At 33.9% G+C, this 17,279-nt stretch overlaps 1 protein-coding gene across 4 annotated transcripts in view; it reads right to left on the bottom strand.

Annotated features, from left to right (window-relative positions):
- Positions 1-17,279, bottom strand: part of ANKRD28 (ankyrin repeat domain 28) — a 120,533-nt gene that overhangs the window by 8,977 nt on the left and 94,277 nt on the right. For all 4 annotated transcript variants that reach the window (XM_014248546.2, XM_014248545.2, XM_005518925.3 and 1 more), the window contains exons 10-26: positions 17,105-17,219; positions 16,619-16,701; positions 14,204-14,267; positions 12,826-12,894; positions 11,099-11,239; positions 8,251-8,362; positions 7,680-7,706; positions 6,710-6,784; positions 5,487-5,688; positions 3,964-4,051; positions 3,448-3,565; positions 2,627-2,846; positions 1,545-1,632; positions 1,365-1,448; positions 706-851; positions 450-532; positions 229-311 (exon numbers count right to left, since the gene is read on the bottom strand). In XM_014248546.2, the coding sequence (XP_014104021.1) occupies positions 229-311; positions 450-532; positions 706-851; positions 1,365-1,448; positions 1,545-1,632; positions 2,627-2,846; positions 3,448-3,565; positions 3,964-4,051; positions 5,487-5,688; positions 6,710-6,784; positions 7,680-7,706; positions 8,251-8,362; positions 11,099-11,239; positions 12,826-12,894; positions 14,204-14,267; positions 16,619-16,701; positions 17,105-17,219 (1,798 nt within the window). The remainder of the gene's footprint in view (positions 1-228; positions 312-449; positions 533-705; positions 852-1,364; positions 1,449-1,544; positions 1,633-2,626; positions 2,847-3,447; positions 3,566-3,963; positions 4,052-5,486; positions 5,689-6,709; positions 6,785-7,679; positions 7,707-8,250; positions 8,363-11,098; positions 11,240-12,825; positions 12,895-14,203; positions 14,268-16,618; positions 16,702-17,104; positions 17,220-17,279) is intronic.

Raw genomic sequence — 17,279 nt, 5'->3', positions numbered from 1 at the left:
AATATGTAAGTTTTATTTATCATCCTATTCATCCATAAGAAAAAAAAAACCTAACGCTTTAAATATGAGCAAAACACCATTTCAATTCCAACCTGGTTCAACTCTTGGTACCGATTAACAATTTAAATTAAATCAATTTGAACAAAAAATTCTGAAAAGAATCCCTCTTTATGAGCAAGATACACACCAAGAACTCATCTTTCAAACACCCTTCCTGCTGATACGTACGTTTGCAAGGCTGCATTGGTGGCATTGATGAGGTTTCTATCCGTAATCTTCTCCAAGATTAACAAGGCACTAGTTTCATGACCCTTAACACAGAACAAACATCTGTCACATAACAAATATTCTTCACAAATTACTTTGAGTGTTTTTTCAAAGTAACAATACTTTTAAACAGTGCTTGATAACACAAAGCTCAGCACTGTTAAGTCAGACCATGCACACACCTTGCTGCAAGCCAAATGGAGTGCTGTGTTCTTAGAACTGTCTTGCAAAGTCAGATCAGCCTTAGCACTGCTAACGAGCACCTCTGGGGAAATAAAAACTCGTATTAACTAAAAGTATATTCCTTAAAATCTAAATGACAATATGAAAACAGAATTTTGACAAAATAGATTCCCTAGAATGTTAACTGTAAGGGTCCTTCACCCACAGTAAGATTAACAAAGCTAAAAGCAGAAATACATAAAGCTTTCTCTTTACCAACTGTATTCGTCTGTCCATTTTCTGCAGCCATCATTAAAGGTGTTTTCCCAGAAGAATCTACAGCATTTACTTGAGCACTGTGACCAAGCAGAAGCTGTAGACACTCAACGTGATCTGTAAAAGCTGCTGCATGCAGAGGAGTTCTACAACAGATCAAAAGACAATATGGCCATGTTCAGCCATGCTTTCTGCTGTATTCAAAGGGGCATCTCTGGCTGTGATCCTACAAATGAAAAAGACTGCAGTCTCTCCCACTGATCCTTTGTAATCAGTATTGCTGGAGTTGTGACTGCTGCCTTTGAAAAGTCCCTTTAGAGTTTTAACTAACGCCACCCACGCAGTTTATAATAGAGATAAAATTTGATTCAGAAAAAACAAAATATGCATAAAGCCCTATGCACAAAGTGATAAAATTTAAAACATGCTCTAAGTTGCCTGTATAATAAATGCCAATTCAAGTTTACTAAATCAAAACAGTATTTTAAAAATCTAAAATTTATTTCTAGCACAGAATAAACCAGAAACCTTCAAAGAATAAAACTGAGGGAATGAGGAATTAACATTAAGTAGCAAATACAAAACCCCCAAACGACTGAAGAATTTAGCACAGCCACTGTATGACATTACAAACATTCTTTCTGCATTTACACTCTTACCTTCCTTTAGAATCTGTTGAATTTACAATACCGGCACCTAGTGTATCAATTAACATTTCTGCAGCACCTTCATTGTCATTTATCCTATAATGAATTAAACAGACTGTTATTTACAGAATGATAAATCCTTTGTTAAATACAGCAATGAAATTTATGAAGAATAATTTTGCACTTCCTTACACAGCACAATGCAAGGGACTGAAAGAATTTCCTTCCATTTTCTGAAAAACTTCCTGTTCCAGGAGCAGCTCTACACAACTGTCGTGACCTAAAGCAAATGTAAGAGTTATTGAAAAGAAGGGAAAAGGTTTAACTACAGCTTACAATGAAAAGTATGTATCTCAATTAGATTAAGCAGTACTGTATTTGAAAGTTTCAAAGAAAGACTGGTTTTATTAAACAGGGCTACATATAGGAACCAATACATTCTTAGACTCCTGAAAATCAAACTGACATGTAATACTGAAAACTTAAAGAAATTTATAAGGTATCTCATGCGGTCTAAAGAACATCCAGAATACCTAATTTAATTCTTTACACCTCTGCATTTCAAATTCTTCTGTACACTGTCTCCCTGAAAACAACTCCACCATTTGAGGTTTATTTTTGTTCCACATTTAGTTGAAATCATCACCCAGCTGCATCAGCTCAGTAGTTATTCACTTAATAATTATTGGTGAAATGTAGGTTTAATCTCTTACTTCTTGATTTTTCTCTATCATGTAATTCAGAGATGAAATAAAAAATAACCTCTACTATGTTCTAAATGAACACACACAACAAAATCTTCAGCAAAAGAGCCGAATGATTTTCCTGCATTTTAAGGGCCTCCCTCACTCTCAAATCCATGAAAAGTATTAGAGAAGAAAAAAGTAAATTTTTATTGAAACACTTTTATATACTTGAGTTTCTTATGCCTACCATAGTTGATAAGAAGCAAGTTTAAAAAGAGATTTAATCTGAAACCATTCCCTAAGGAAGTTATTTTTTTGGGATGTGTGGCACATTTCTGTTCAAAGGTATTATGTTGAATTTCTTTAAAGACTCCTTGAGGCATAAAACTAAGATAGTATAAGACAAAAATGTAGGACAAAAGTAACCATATCATATATTACATATCATATTCCTCTTCAAGATATCATGTCTGTCATTTTCTCTCATTCACTGAAAGAGGATGGACTATATGTAGCTTTTGTAAGTATTAATAACTTCTACCCCAATACCAACAAATAGATTCAGAGCTGTATTTTAATGCATTTTACCATTATAGCAGGCCCAGTGCAGTGATGTATAGCCATGATTGTCTGCCATTGCAGGTGCTGCATCCACAGAAGTAGCTGACTGCAGGAGAGCTCCCAGAACACCTGTATGGCCACATGCAGCTGACAGGTGGATGGGGGTCCGTCCCCTACAGTCTCGTAGTAAGGACTTAGCACCATGTTGAAGCAATGCTTCCACACATTCCTCATGCCCAGTAACTGCCTGTGAGAGTGAGACAGGAAAGGGCCAGTTTGAAAATATTAATGTATTTGTATACAAGGTGTAGAACTAAAGCAAGCAAATCTCGGACAAATTCTTGCATTTTTAAGGCATAACAAAATAAGCAAAATAAGTTACTATTTTTATTCCTGAAAACAGCCATTCTGTCAGGAAAATAGCAAAGTATTACAATAATTATGACAGAATATTTTCTTGGAATAACACTAAATGAATCGCTAATCTCTAGGGTTCATTCAATTGTCTTATCTGGCAGACACTATAAACAAAATATTTGGCATGTGGCACACATCATGCTTGTCTTCCTTCCATTAACACTACCTTCCCCCCAGCAAAAAAACTGTACTCTAGGTCCTCTCCAGTCAACACTTTACAGCAAGATTAAGAGGTTCTAGAAGTCCAAAGGAATTCTGAGGGTAGACAGTAAACAGGCAGAATCCATTTTTTGAATGCAACTAAAAATACAATTAAAAATTAAAATAGCAAGATGAGAATAACGAGAAATTCATTAACACTACATATTAAGACTTTATTTGCAATTAGCAGATAGGAAACTGGAAATGAGAGAAAGGGAATATTCTCTTACCCCTCTATGTAATGCTGTCCTTCCCCACTTATCTTTGGCATCTACATTTGCTCCTTTATTAAGGAGTGAATAAACGCAGTCGGTGTGCCCATTGAGAACTGACAACATCAGAGGAGTCCTTAGCAGAGACAGAAATAAAGTGTAAATTTAACTTAGAAATTTAACAGACTAGCACTCAGCTCAAGTATAGTAACTGCTATCCTTCCAATCAACACTGTTAAGATTTACATCATCAATGACCTTCCATTCATTTGCTTTTTAGATTTGAGAAAATAATGTAACATGCCCCAGTTCAGAAGTCCTGATTAAATAACTAGAAACCATTTTCTCAGCATTTGAGCAGTAAGACACATTTCAGTTTCCTCACAATTGAACAGGAACATTTTTCACTCCCAACTTTATGTTTATTGCAATAATTTCCTTAGAGTTAAAAATAACTACTGTAAAATACTTGTTTTTTTCTTTTACGAGATGCAACAACTTGTGTAGAATAGAATGCCCATCATTTAAACTCACTGTCCATTTCCATCTTGAATGTCCACTGCATTCTGTGGTTCTGCATTTCCTATCAATAGCCGCAAACATTCAGAATGACCATTTGTAGCTGCAAAACATTATAAAAATATGGGGTTTACATTAATTGTCTTTGAGTAGTAAGTTCAAATAGAATGGCAACCTACCTGCTCAGACTAAAACCCATTAGCTTGAAAATCCACTGTACAGCTTTACCATTGTTATAACTTAAAATTAAAATATGAACACTAGAAAATAATTTTAGAAATCAGGTGTTCTCTACTGTACAGTGTTAGAACCAACTGATTTCAACTATCAATTGCCAACAGATTTTTTTAAATATATAAATGAGGTTGTACGTATTAAAAGTAATTGGAATATATGCTTATACAACATACACAAGAAGGAACATTAAAATATAGGAATTAGCATACTTTTTGCTTGTTTTAAGGCACAGGTAAACACATACCTAGCAAATTATAGTCAGATTTTGTTAGCAAGTGTAGTGCGTGCATAGTTATAAAATAATAATGGAAATCACATTTAGAAAGGGGAAGGAAATGTAGTGCATAGATGTAATAAACCAAGCAGTTAAAAAAAAAGGAAAAAGAACAAACAGAAAATTGAGAAATCTCATTTATATGCAACTCATGAAAGATAAATGATTGCTTCTTGCAAGAGAAATTATTTCTGAACTACAGCTGCAGTATTCAGTCCACACAAGCACAGCAGCAATTCATGTTTCTGTAGCTGACAGACATGCTAACAAAAAGTTAGGAAAGCTCAATCAAATAGAAGAATGCAGTTTGTGCTCATGGACAACAAATTAAGTGGTGAGAATGGCAATGTTTTGTACATAATGCTCTTTTTAACTGCAACATTTCTGTAACACCATTACTATAAATGTCAAATTTAATAAGCCTATTTTTAATGTAAGGAAAAAGATAAGACCATAGTGTGGATTCTAGACTCAAAGAAAGGCAGGCCTAGAAATTCCTTTTCTAGGAAACTCAGCAAGAAAATACTGCAAAGGACTGCTGTTATTTTGAAAATGCTCAGGAGTCATTTAAATCCTTGGAAATAAATCAAAGAAAGTTTTCATGTCTTTTCTCAAACTGCCAAAATTCTCTAAGACTCCAGTAATTTTTAGAAGCATTTTAGTGCCAAGACAGGCAAGGCAATTTGCCTATCTAAATTTGGGCCTGCAGTTTGCGCTGTGTGAGAGACGAGGAGAGAATCAGGGACATGACACTGACACCTGTCAGCACAGCCAGTTGAATGGACAAGGACAGTGCACCCTTCCAGAAGGAAGTGTGGAACAGCATTCCTTGGACTCCACTGGTTTATTGGATTAGTATTGGTTCCTGCCTACAACTCTTTTGCAACAGGTTTCTCAGCACAGCATATACCTTTAAAGTCGTCCTCTGTTCCTAAACATTACTTCTTAGAACATTAATAACAGAGACTTCTAAACAGATTGTCCACTTGAAAAGCCAAAATTTTAGAGGGTAGTGGCTAGTACATACCTGCAGCATGAATTGGGGTCCTCTTTATGACATAATCTTTCACCAAGATTGATGCTCCCTGATTAATGAGCACATCTACACATTCCACATGTCCCTTAAAGGCAGCAAGATCCAGTGGTGTCCTTCCATTGTTATTCCTCACATCAAGGTCCAGCAGTGACTGTACCAGAACTTCCAGAGCTTGATGGTGGCCATGATAGGCCTACAAGAATAAGAAAATTCTTCAATTTTCCCATCCTTAACATTTTTCCCTTTCTTGCCAGAACTACATAAATGAAACTGTAAAGAGACTATTCTTATTTTAGCATGCAGAAGAGCAACTGATGCAGCACATAAGTAGTTACAACAGTTAGGACTAATTTAAAAAAGCCCACAGTTTCAGTAAGAGGGTTGGTGTTTTTTTTCTATTTTATCTTTTCAGTCAGCAACTGAAACTACTCTCAGAAAGTCATCTGTCTTTAAACTGCATAAATAACAGTATTCTGACTACTGCACATTTCATCGCTTTATGTTGTAGTTACATTATCCTCAGATTATTTCAAGTGAGGAACATCAGCAAACTTAAGTAATTCCTTTTAGCTTTTTACATAAAATATTTTTTAAAAAAGCACCTGTAATAAGAATGCAGTACAAATAGCTTTCATTCACCACTATCAAAGATTTTTTTTTTTTTACTTCGTAGAGAAATATATATATATATAGATATATAGATAGATATATATATTTATGTTCTGCATGAAACTATTTGCAGAAAGTATAGTGTGTTTTTTCAATTGCTTTAAATTCAGTGAAAAGATCAAAGCTACACATTGAGCTGGTTACTCTATATTTTGAATATTTTTGTAGACAGAATTTCATCACTGTCCTACACTACTCCTTGTGCAAATCTTTCTTAAGAGTATCAAGGACAAACATTTCTCATACTAAACAATTATGAGAATAAAACAATGTAATTATTAAAAATGCCATAATTACTTATAGAACAAGCCTTATAAAAGTTTCATCAGCACAAATTTTAATTTGAAGATTCCACATGAAAGTTGTTCCATGAAGCAAATTTCAAGAGATGTGCAAAAATCATCCTGTATACCTCATTCAGGAATATTAGTACACGTTTGCATTTTGTTTATTAATCTATTTTGAAAAAATCCAGAATAAATAAACCTGTGCAACAACTGTTTGATACCATATGAGCTGTCATCACTAAGGAACTGAGAACTTACAGCTAAATGCAGTGGACTTATAGGCGCTCTGTTGTCCGAGTCATTCAGCATGTCCGTACCTGATGTTTCCATCAGCTTAGAGAGAGAAGGTCAGAGTGAGTGCAAAAACCCCTAGCCTCTGAAAACACTCAGCAATAATTGCTACAGTTTCCCATATACACAGATTGAAAAGCAAAGGAGAAAAAGTAGGAAGAATAATATAGGATTACAGATGGCCTGATCTTCGTTTTAGAGATCCTTTTAGAGTTTGAGTCAACTGCAACACTTCCCCCATATTCATATTCCAACCCCAGTAGTTAAATTTTGCATAATAATGCAATAATTAAATCAGAAACTAAATTAAAATTACTATTTTTTTTTTGAAGTAGCAATGTGAAAGATGAATATGAAGGGAAGACAAGGACAGGTGACTGCAGCAGCAGGAAAAAAACCCCAAACATCAGCCAAGTAACCATTTTGACTAGGTGAAAAGTCAGCAGAAAACAATATGAAAGATCAGAAGGCAGGATGGACTTCTCAGAACATGAAAACATTTCTCAGAGAGAAAAAATGGACTCAAAAAAAGCAAAAGCATTAAACCATTAAAATATCTATGTATATACATTTCTATTTGTGATTTTCAGATGTGTTCTGACTTCTGGGTCTTTTCAAGACCATATTTAATTAAGTACATATTTAATTAGTAGAATTAAAACATCTGACGTGTTTGAAGAACATCAAATACATTCAAATATCATTTTCATTATCACTTATATATCATAGTCATCCAACTGTTTTAAATAAAAAACACATGGCTTAAAAAATAATTTCCTGTTTTAAATTTATAGTCCAATTAAATCTAAATTGTAGTTGAAATAAAATAATATATTCATGCATTGAAGTAATGGCTGAATAAGTATAAAAAATAAGCAGTATTTTTAAAACTTTTGCTCTATGGTAGTACTTAAAAAGTGAGAAATAATACACTTACAACATCTAGAGGTGTTTCACTGGCAATCTGTAACAAAAACATTCACAATTCATGTGTGAATACATTTAAACATAAAAGTGCAATTTTAATAAAAATACTAAATTTGTATAACATAGCATATCAAATAACATACATATTTTTGCAAAGGGAACAATCAAAAACCAACTACAGCTTTATTATCTGAAGTTCTATTATGTGGCCACTAGTTACTGTAACTGCATGGACTATTTTATACGGCACCCTTTATTTACAGGTTTTCCCCACATTTTCTTTCGCTCCTTTCAAATGACACTCATGAAATTTCTTAAAAGTTCTCAATGGGATAACTTGTGGTTATTTTATTTCAGCCAGTGGCAAAAAAAAATCAGTGGTGCAATCTAAATTAAGAAACAAACCAAAACTAATATCCCACATCTTCCACCAGTTATTTCTTCATCTGAGAATTTTTCATCTTTTTAAGCCAGTGTATAGGATTCTAGCTCCTCAACTTGCTTCTATTTTAGGACTACCAAATGCTTAAATTTATCTGCACAGAGGTTGAAGACCTTTCATTTAGGATATGTTCTCTTACCAATTCAAGACACAAGCGATGACCATAAGCAGCTGAATAATGAACTGCATTGTATCCTTGCTTGTCTCGGATCCCAGGGTTGGCATCGTTTCTTAGCAAGTATTCCAGGCACCTATTCAAATTGACATATGCAACCATGTATCTAAATGCTGAATTTCAACTTAAGGCTAAGTGATAAATTGTTCCAATTCTACTGGAAAATAGAATACAGCACACAGGGACACTGATTTAATGTACAATATTGGCTAGGACTAGAGAAAGCTACCTCATTACATCAAACATAAAGGTCAATCACAAAGCTTCAAAATTTGAAATAATCCTTCTCTGCAGACATCCTGCATCTTCTGTGTTATCTGACTTCGTTAAAACTAGTATTTCATGGCTATTTTCCTCCTAGCTAACACAGCTGTAGTTACCTTTGCTAATATCAATTATTACTATTTGGTATGCTTTTCTGCATTAATCTCTTCTTCTGTATGTTATATGGAAAGAAGAGAAGAAGTTCTTCATGGTAGCATACAAGAGTAACACACACACACTTCCACTACTGGACACTATTTAAAAGATTTATTCACACAGTAAATACTCAGTTGTTGTCATATTTACACCTTACCATTCATTCCTTACTTTCACTAGACAAATTTATAAGGCAGAACAAGATCAGCCCAGTTTCAACCACACTTAGCCAGGAGGATGAGAAAAGGGGAATTCAAGTCAGCTCACTCCCCAGTTTTCTGTTTGTAACAGACTCCATATGTGCACACTGAATGATTACAAGAAATAACCCTGCTGTTTCATAACTTTATTTTGTCTATCGTTTCAGCAACAGCTTCCAAAGTCATTATCATGACCTTGAACTTGCTGCTGAAACCATTCGTTATTCTGAAGTGTACAACAGATCACCATCCCTTCTTCTCTCTGGTATCACTCAATACCTCTTTATCAAAGGTTCACTTTCATTTCCATCTTTTTTTGCCTAGTATAAACAAGGACTTAGTACGTAGTGAAAAAGGTAAAATTTCTTGAGTTTTAAAGAATAACATATGTAATGTAAGATGCAAGTAACTTTAAAACTAGTTCAGTATAGCTGATAAAAAGCTACTTGTAAAGCTTATCTATGTTTTTAACCAATCAATTCAGGTTTTATTTGCCCAGTAAACAAACACCTGGATTTCTTTAATGAACTGTGCTTGCATGTTTTTGTTTCAATTAAAATGAGATGAGATTTCTGAGAACTCAAAGACAAATCAATTTGTCTCATTAAGTAAGAACTACAGTTCTTACATTTCATTTGTCCAATCATCCAACTTTCTTTTTAATTTTTCAACAAAAACATCCCTGTCTTTAAAATATGTCTTTAAAGATGTCTGAACAAAGACCATAAAAATCACACATAAATATTTTTTGAATTTTATATAGATGGTTTCCTGACATGTTATTTCCCAGGCCTTGTATTCCAACTCCAGTAATCCTTTTTAACTTCATTCCTGCTTTAAATGAGCTGAGCAATACTGGTTTTCCAACTGTCACTACTCATCTTGGTCCATCAATATAAAACTTCCCCTCAGGCCATTCTGCTTGCAGCCTGTCTTCCAGAGACCCAAATGTTAATCACAAGGGCAACAGCCTGTGGGCTGCAGAGACGATGCTTTGGGTTACCTCACAAAGCTCTGCAGTGTTGTCATCATCATTCCTGCTCATACCTTTTGTAAAACAGATGGCAAAACGATGTCATCTGAAGAACCATTATAGTTTGGAGGTTTTCAGAGCAACTGGGAAGCTAAAATTAATCCTAGCTCAACTTTTAAGAGGGCAATTCAAGTAAAATTATCTCAGCAAGCTCCAGCAGGAATTGAAATTATTTCTAAAAAGCAGCAATTTAATTTTGAAATTTGGCTCTATATAAAAAAGGCATTCTTCAAATATAAGTTAAATGGCCATGCAAGTATTCTTTATTTAGCCTTCAAAACCCAGTCTGTAAGTTATACACCACCTCATTCCTATTGCTACCTCACCCTTTAAAAGGTGCTGTATTAAAAAAAAAAAATAATTGGCACAAAGCAGCACTTCTCCAGGGAAGGTGTCGCTGTGCACAGGTGGAACATGCTGCTGGCACACCACAACCTGCATATACGAGTGTGTGCACAAGAAGAGATGCTCTTCCTGTCTCCTCAATATATCCAATGTCTGGAGCTTAATTAAACTCATCAGTCTGGTGCTACCTATATACACTTTGCAGATAAGCATTTAAATAATTAATAAATACATGAAATATAACCTTTGGTTAGAAAATACATGTAAGAGATCAGTGGACTTATGAAAGATTTTGGATGTATTTAATTAAGAAAAGCATAGCTACATCATAAAAATTTACACTATCAAGAGACGATCATGTTTGGCATTACAACTCTGGTTTACTCAAAAATCAAATAGATAATGCAGCTTATATTGAAATATCAAGTTAATATCCATCCTTCATTGGAATTTGATTTTAAGGCAAAATGACCCTACTACTCACAACTAACTTAATAACCCGCACAAAGGGTATTTACTCAACCACTACACAGCAGATGGGATTAAAAACTCTATTCCCAATTAATTCCTGATTTAGGAAATCTGCATTATAGGACATAACGTTTTTACAATACATTTTCCCGTTGTTAATTTTTTCCCTCTGAAATATTTTTTTACATAAAGTCTTTTATATCCAATGCACGCAACACTGTCAAAGTTTAATTTTTAAAAATACAAGAAATGCATTTGGCAAATCTGAAGGCAGAACACACACAAAAATCACAGCTCAAATGTTCCTAATGAGAAAGGCTTTAGTACAAGGCATGCCACTTACTTCCCATCTGTGTCTGATGCAGCTGCATAGTGCAGAGGTGTACAACCCCTCTCATCAAGGTCATTCACACTAGCTCCAGATCCCACAAGGGCAAACAGGCACTGATAATTACAATTGGCAGCAGCATAATGGAGTGGAGTTCTTTAGTACACATTTAAATAAAAAGTACAATGGTAAATAACAACAAAATAATATTTTAGAGACAGAAAAAGCAAAATAAAGTGAAACTTAAATCCTCCTTACATTTTTAAATAAGTATTTGTGCTGAAGAATGCATCGTTACAGTACTAAAGAATAGGACCATTTTCTAGGGACCACTTAACAATGCTGAACAATATATAGCAGATTTATTTGCCAGCCAAAATATGCACAAACTTCATATTAAAGGAAGCTTAATGTGAATTTTCCTGTGTAAACTTACAGAGGGAAATCCAGTTTATGCTAAAAATACTATTCTCTGTTAAGTAATTTTAAACCACATGGAAAAATATGGACAAATCAAATTTTGCACAACAACTAAATATAGCAGAAGTAAAATACAACAATTGCACAGACATTTTTAATACACAAATCACAATTTTGCCTAAGAGAGGAAAACATTATTATTTATTTTTATCTATAGTGACATAGCAGAGGCACGGTTAAATATACCTTGTCTTCTTGTTACAAAACCATGAAATATTAATACAGATGTATAATCTCAGAGAAAACTTATCCCAGCTTCAAATACATAAACAATTCTCTAAATATGCCAGTTTAGCTAAAATTTTAAAAATACCAATATGACTCAGAATTCCATTTTCTATTTTCAAAAAGACATTGCTGCTATAAATATCTTGATTTTGAGGAGATAGTAAGGCTCTTTCTCTTAATCTCTCTTTCCCTTGATCTCTCCCTTAAAAGATCTTTTTCCCATTTCTCTCCATTTTAAACTAATAGTTTCCATCTCCTGAGAAAATTGATGTATATAACATGAATGTTAAACCAAAACCCAAACCAAACCAAAGGAAACACCAACTTTTGATTTGATGACAAAAGTTGTGACAGATAGTTGTTCCTTTCTCAGGAAATAATGAAAGTGGAATTTAAAGTAAAATACAACTTTGGATCTGTAACTTTTTCTTTAAGTCCTACTCCTGCTCTTCACATCCCAGAAAATCGTATTTTCCATGCTGTGATGTGAGATTTTACATGAGTACTGATCCTGCCATCTAAACTTAAATAATCTTATACTAAAAATAGAAATTAATGTCATTCCAAAAGAGTTCAGTGCTCAAACAGGGAAACAGAAAGGTAAGGATATAGTGAAATGAAAATGGTGAAGCAGTTATAATAAAATATTAGGTATTTTAATAAAAAAAGCTTAGAAATAGCCACAGATTTATAAAATTGACTAATACATTATTAGGAAAACATTAGTAATGTCTTTGGATGAGAGCAATTTAAACACATTAGATCCATGTTATAAGGAAAAAAGGTTCACAAAAATTACAGTTGAATGTGAAATTCAGTCTTTAAAAACAAGATTAAACACCTACCTAACAAAACAGAATTACAAAATACTTTTGTGACTTTTTAGAACATATGCTGAAACACAGTTTATTAGAGACATCTTATCATAAAAAAAACATTTAAACTGGAGAATAGACTTGGCCACATATCAATAAGCTGCTACTGCAATACTTTTAACAGCCCTTTCCAGTGTACATAAATCTGGAATGTCTTACCTTCCAAATCTGTCCTTTTTGTTGAAGTCTGCACCAGTATTTAGCAGAAGATTTAGGCACTCCAAATTCCTATTAAATTAACACACTATTACTTGTGATTGCAAATTTTATTTCCTTAATATTGGCCTCTACAAATATCAGAACTGCTACACATGTACATCTCATATGTTAGTTTTAATGGAATTGAACTATAATGTGGAATTTTTGATATATACATTTCTGTATGTAAAATAGATTCCATAATCTCTGGACCAAACCAATAAAGAATATCAATTATTTCAAGACCACATACATAAATTTAATTGATACCAAATGGCATGCATAAAGCACATGAACATGAACCTAATTCAATAAAAAATTCAATTTTTAGAAACAAACAAAAAATAACACCTGCATGTCACATGCTCTTGCTACCAGGATTCCAGCACAGAGGCAAGATTTTACTGCATATTTTTTAAGGCCAAATATAAGTTGAAACATATATATTTTATTTTTTTGTGTAATCAATTTTCAATAAAATCTGATCATCATAATAGATGTACCATATTGTTTATTATTTAAACACTATTTTGGTAACTTTCCTAAACTGGAGATGAGTGAGGGAATGTGTCACAAATTATTTGGTTTTTATATGAAAAGACAGCATTTTAACCTTTATCACTTGCAACAAGGATGTATCTAGCAAGTACTTTTGACTTAGAATGATTACTTAACAGTATTACTTAAACAACATTCAAACAGAAAAATGAAATTATCAATATCATGGAGTTCTTGTGTCCCACAAAGTGTATCATGAAATTTATTACCCAATTCTTCCCGGCAATTTTGAGTAGCTGCTATAGAAAACCTACAATACAATAACAATAATCAATATGGATCACAACTCAAGTGATGAGCAAGTAGTTCTGACTACTTCATCCACCTAAGCTCTGGAATTTAATTATTGCTTTTAGTTTATTTAGACTGACCTCTTATTTATGGATTTGGTAAAAACAAATTTCCCAAAGTTGCTGTTCTCTATCTCATGTCCCACAGTGATCTGAGGTGGGCATGCCATCTTTGAACGCTGAAAATTCTAAAAATTCTATCATCATCCATGGGAATTTAAAAAAAAATAAATCAGTTCATCCCCAAACATAAACCTAAGGTAAGGCTGATGATACTTGGACACTGTACTCCAGCAACAACTTATTAAGCTGAACAGATTAATTTTTTGTTTGCAGATAGAATCCATCTTGAAATTATTTTCATGTTTACATAAGTTCCAAGGGGAGAGGGCAGGAAAAACAGGGAGGCGATAACAGAGAAAAAGAACAAGAATGATCAGCAATTGAAAAAGAAACACTGAATCTGAAAGCATGAATGCTTTTTTACACACCCTCCAGCTGCAGCTGCATGAAGACAAGTCCTGCCAAAGTCATCTGGTGTGTCAATGTCAAAACCTACAAAGCAAATATTTTGTAAAATCATTATGTAACATCACCTTTCACAAAGTTGCTGTCATCTGCTGTTAAGAAAAATGCTTGCTAAGCAAACTTAACAGCTATTTGCAAAAGAGCACTCAAGCATTAAAAATTACTTCATTTGAAACATGTCCTTGCTATATTTACAATGTATTGAAAAATAGGCATTTAAATAAAACTGAAAGGGGTAAGGTAAAAGACAAGTAGCTGCACTGAGGCTGTGTTCTTTCTCCTTGTATTTACCTGCTAATATTTCAGTGTCATTTACAATTGAATACAAGACATATGCAGGTTATTTGAAAATTTAGGAATATGCTAGAATTTATCATTGTTGTGCAGAGATTAGTAATTTTTTGGGGAAGTCAGTATTACTAAATATAGGAGCTACTTAAATTTTATCCTTGAGTTTAGTGCTTTAGTCTCAAAGAAAGAACTTTTTTGAGTGATGGCAAATAGCAGTTAATTACTGAGGAGCTCTTTGCAGAACACTGTAGTTTTCTCTTCCTGAAAAGGCTCAGCTGTGGAACTTCAAATCCAAGAACACAAACTTTAACTGTGTAATTCCATTTCTAAACATACATTTTGACAGAAAGATTACTATTTATATCAGGTTTCAAAGCTACATTTTTGGTTTGAGAAAACTACTATGCTTTCATGAGAGTTTTGCTCTTGTGCAATGTAACTTATTTAGTAAATCTGCACTTCTTGTACCTGGGAATGATGGCTTTTTTTTTTTCCTTTCCTTTTAAGAACTGTTCAACAACAATAGATAACTAACAACACATGTTATTCAAGAACACTATTATTTCAAGGCCATTTTCCTACTCCACATCCCCTAAAACAGGTTTTGTATGCACCACTATGCTCTTATCAGAATGCTCTATTGCAAATAATTTAGGAGTTTACTAGTTTGGTTTGAAGAATAGCCTTTGATGCCTTTTCACATCCCTAAGTTACTTGTCTACCACCACTAACTACTTGAATGTCAGTCAGTACTGCGACAAGGCAGATTGCTGACATTTTGTTAAGGTTTTCACATGAATATTAATGAATTTAAAAATCAGAGATCTTCAACTTACATAAAAGAGACATCTCCCAACCCCAAAAAGGACACATACTCTGCACATACCAGTCCCCACACCAAGAGCACGTACTAAAAGCTCTTAGCACTATTTAGTCTTTCTAGCCTGAAGGCTGAAAATACTCTTCAAGTCCTTATCTGCTCCAGGCTAGATTTGCATCAAAGTTTTCTCAATTCATGTAAAAAACACAGAAACCACTTGCAAGTCCTGCACAGGATTTCCTTTGCCATACTGAACCTCCAGTAAGGGCACAGCCAGCATCACAGCATGTGCAGGAAGGAGAAAGAGCCAGTATCCCTCATTTTGAACACATCCAATTGAAATACTGTCATGTACTGGACAGTTCTTTCCTGAAGTGAATCCTTGCAAGTTTGCCCTTGACAGGACAGTAAATAAAAAGCCTTACCAGTAGGTAGCTTTAGTTATATTCCTCTAGTTCTTCTTCCAGGCTTCCCTAATGAACAGTATAAAGCTGGGGAAGCAACTTCTTATTATTCCTTTTCCCCAACTCTCTTTTCCCCACTTTTTTCAAAAAACATTAAGTGCCTTCAGATTAATACAGAACCATTTAGTTTATTTTTATTCCTGTTCTGTTCCAGAAGCTTCATTTGGATAAATCTAATTTCTCAGAATTGCAATGGTTCAAAGAACTAAGAATTCACATAAGATTCTGGCCAACAAGAGAAGTAATGACCTTGCAACATCCACATCTTCAGGGTGGAGTCAAACATCAAAAGTAAAGTGCAGTTTGCATTTGATTAACAACATAATACCAATGCAACAGTTTCTTAATATAGCGATCCACAGAGTCTTCAGAGCTATTAGATGCCCGCTACAGGAATAGATAGGAATAGACTGATCTGTATTAAGCTAAAGACATAATAGAATGGGAATTGGATGCTCTATGGAGGAATAAAAAAGACTATCACAATTTTTTTCCTTGAAGTTTCATTATGATCTAAACCAGTCATCCCACCTCTGTGGCCAACTTGAAAGGCACAAACACAATAATAAAGAAATTACAAATGCATTATTAAAATTTGGATGTATTTTTTTTAAACTTATGTCTGCAAAAATTTGTACTCACTTTAACAATGGACTGTCCATTAAAAACAATCATTGGCTCCAAGGTACTAGTAAACTATAAGGATTCTGTGTATCACTAAAGTAAGATTTAATAAAAAGCTATTCTGTGAAATAAAAAATGAAGTAAAAAGCACCTTGTAAGAATTTAAAAGAGTATCCTACCTGATGAGAGGAGCTTTCTGCAGCAGTCTGAAAATCCACTTAATGCTGCCAAATGGAGAGGAAACATCCCATGTATACCCCGCCTAAGATACATCATAATCAGGTATCACAGTTTCAATTGCAATTAAAATAAAACAAACATGACTGTGTGCCAAAGTGCATATGCATGGTGGGTTCAGCAAACCAGCTAATTAGAATACTGAGCTAACTTCACATCTTAAACACTTCCTTCCAAGCTATCAGCATGCATTATGAGTGCAACAGCCTATTAGAACTTTCAGAGCTCTTATTTCAAATACATTACAGAAAACTCTGTTTTGGTACAAATTGTGATATACTGACTAACTACTCACAATACAGGATAATAAACAAAGTATTTCCTATTTCAAGTTGAAGATGATATTAAAAATTGTACTAGTTCTGTTAACCTAATAAATACAGTTGTAAATTGTGTCAGCTTGCATTCATGTCAGTAAAGTTACCTACTTTGCAGTGTCAGCACCACTCGTAATCAGAGTGTTGATTAATAGCTCATGGCCATATCTAGCTGCTATGTGCAAAGGGGTATTTCCATTCTTATCTTCACAGTCTATTTCAGCTCCTACAATAAAGAGTAATTGCTAAGTAAGGGTATATGTAGGCATACAGATACTTTGTGAGA

The sequence above is a fragment of the Pseudopodoces humilis genome, chromosome 1, assembly GCF_049639895.1.
Source record: "Pseudopodoces humilis isolate 2021_Gansu_Grassland_sample_001 chromosome 1, ASM4963989v1, whole genome shotgun sequence".
Lineage (NCBI taxonomy): Eukaryota > Metazoa > Chordata > Aves > Passeriformes > Paridae > Pseudopodoces > Pseudopodoces humilis.
The sequence above is the reverse complement of the archived record's forward strand: the minus strand, read 5'-3'. Positions and strand labels throughout refer to the sequence as shown.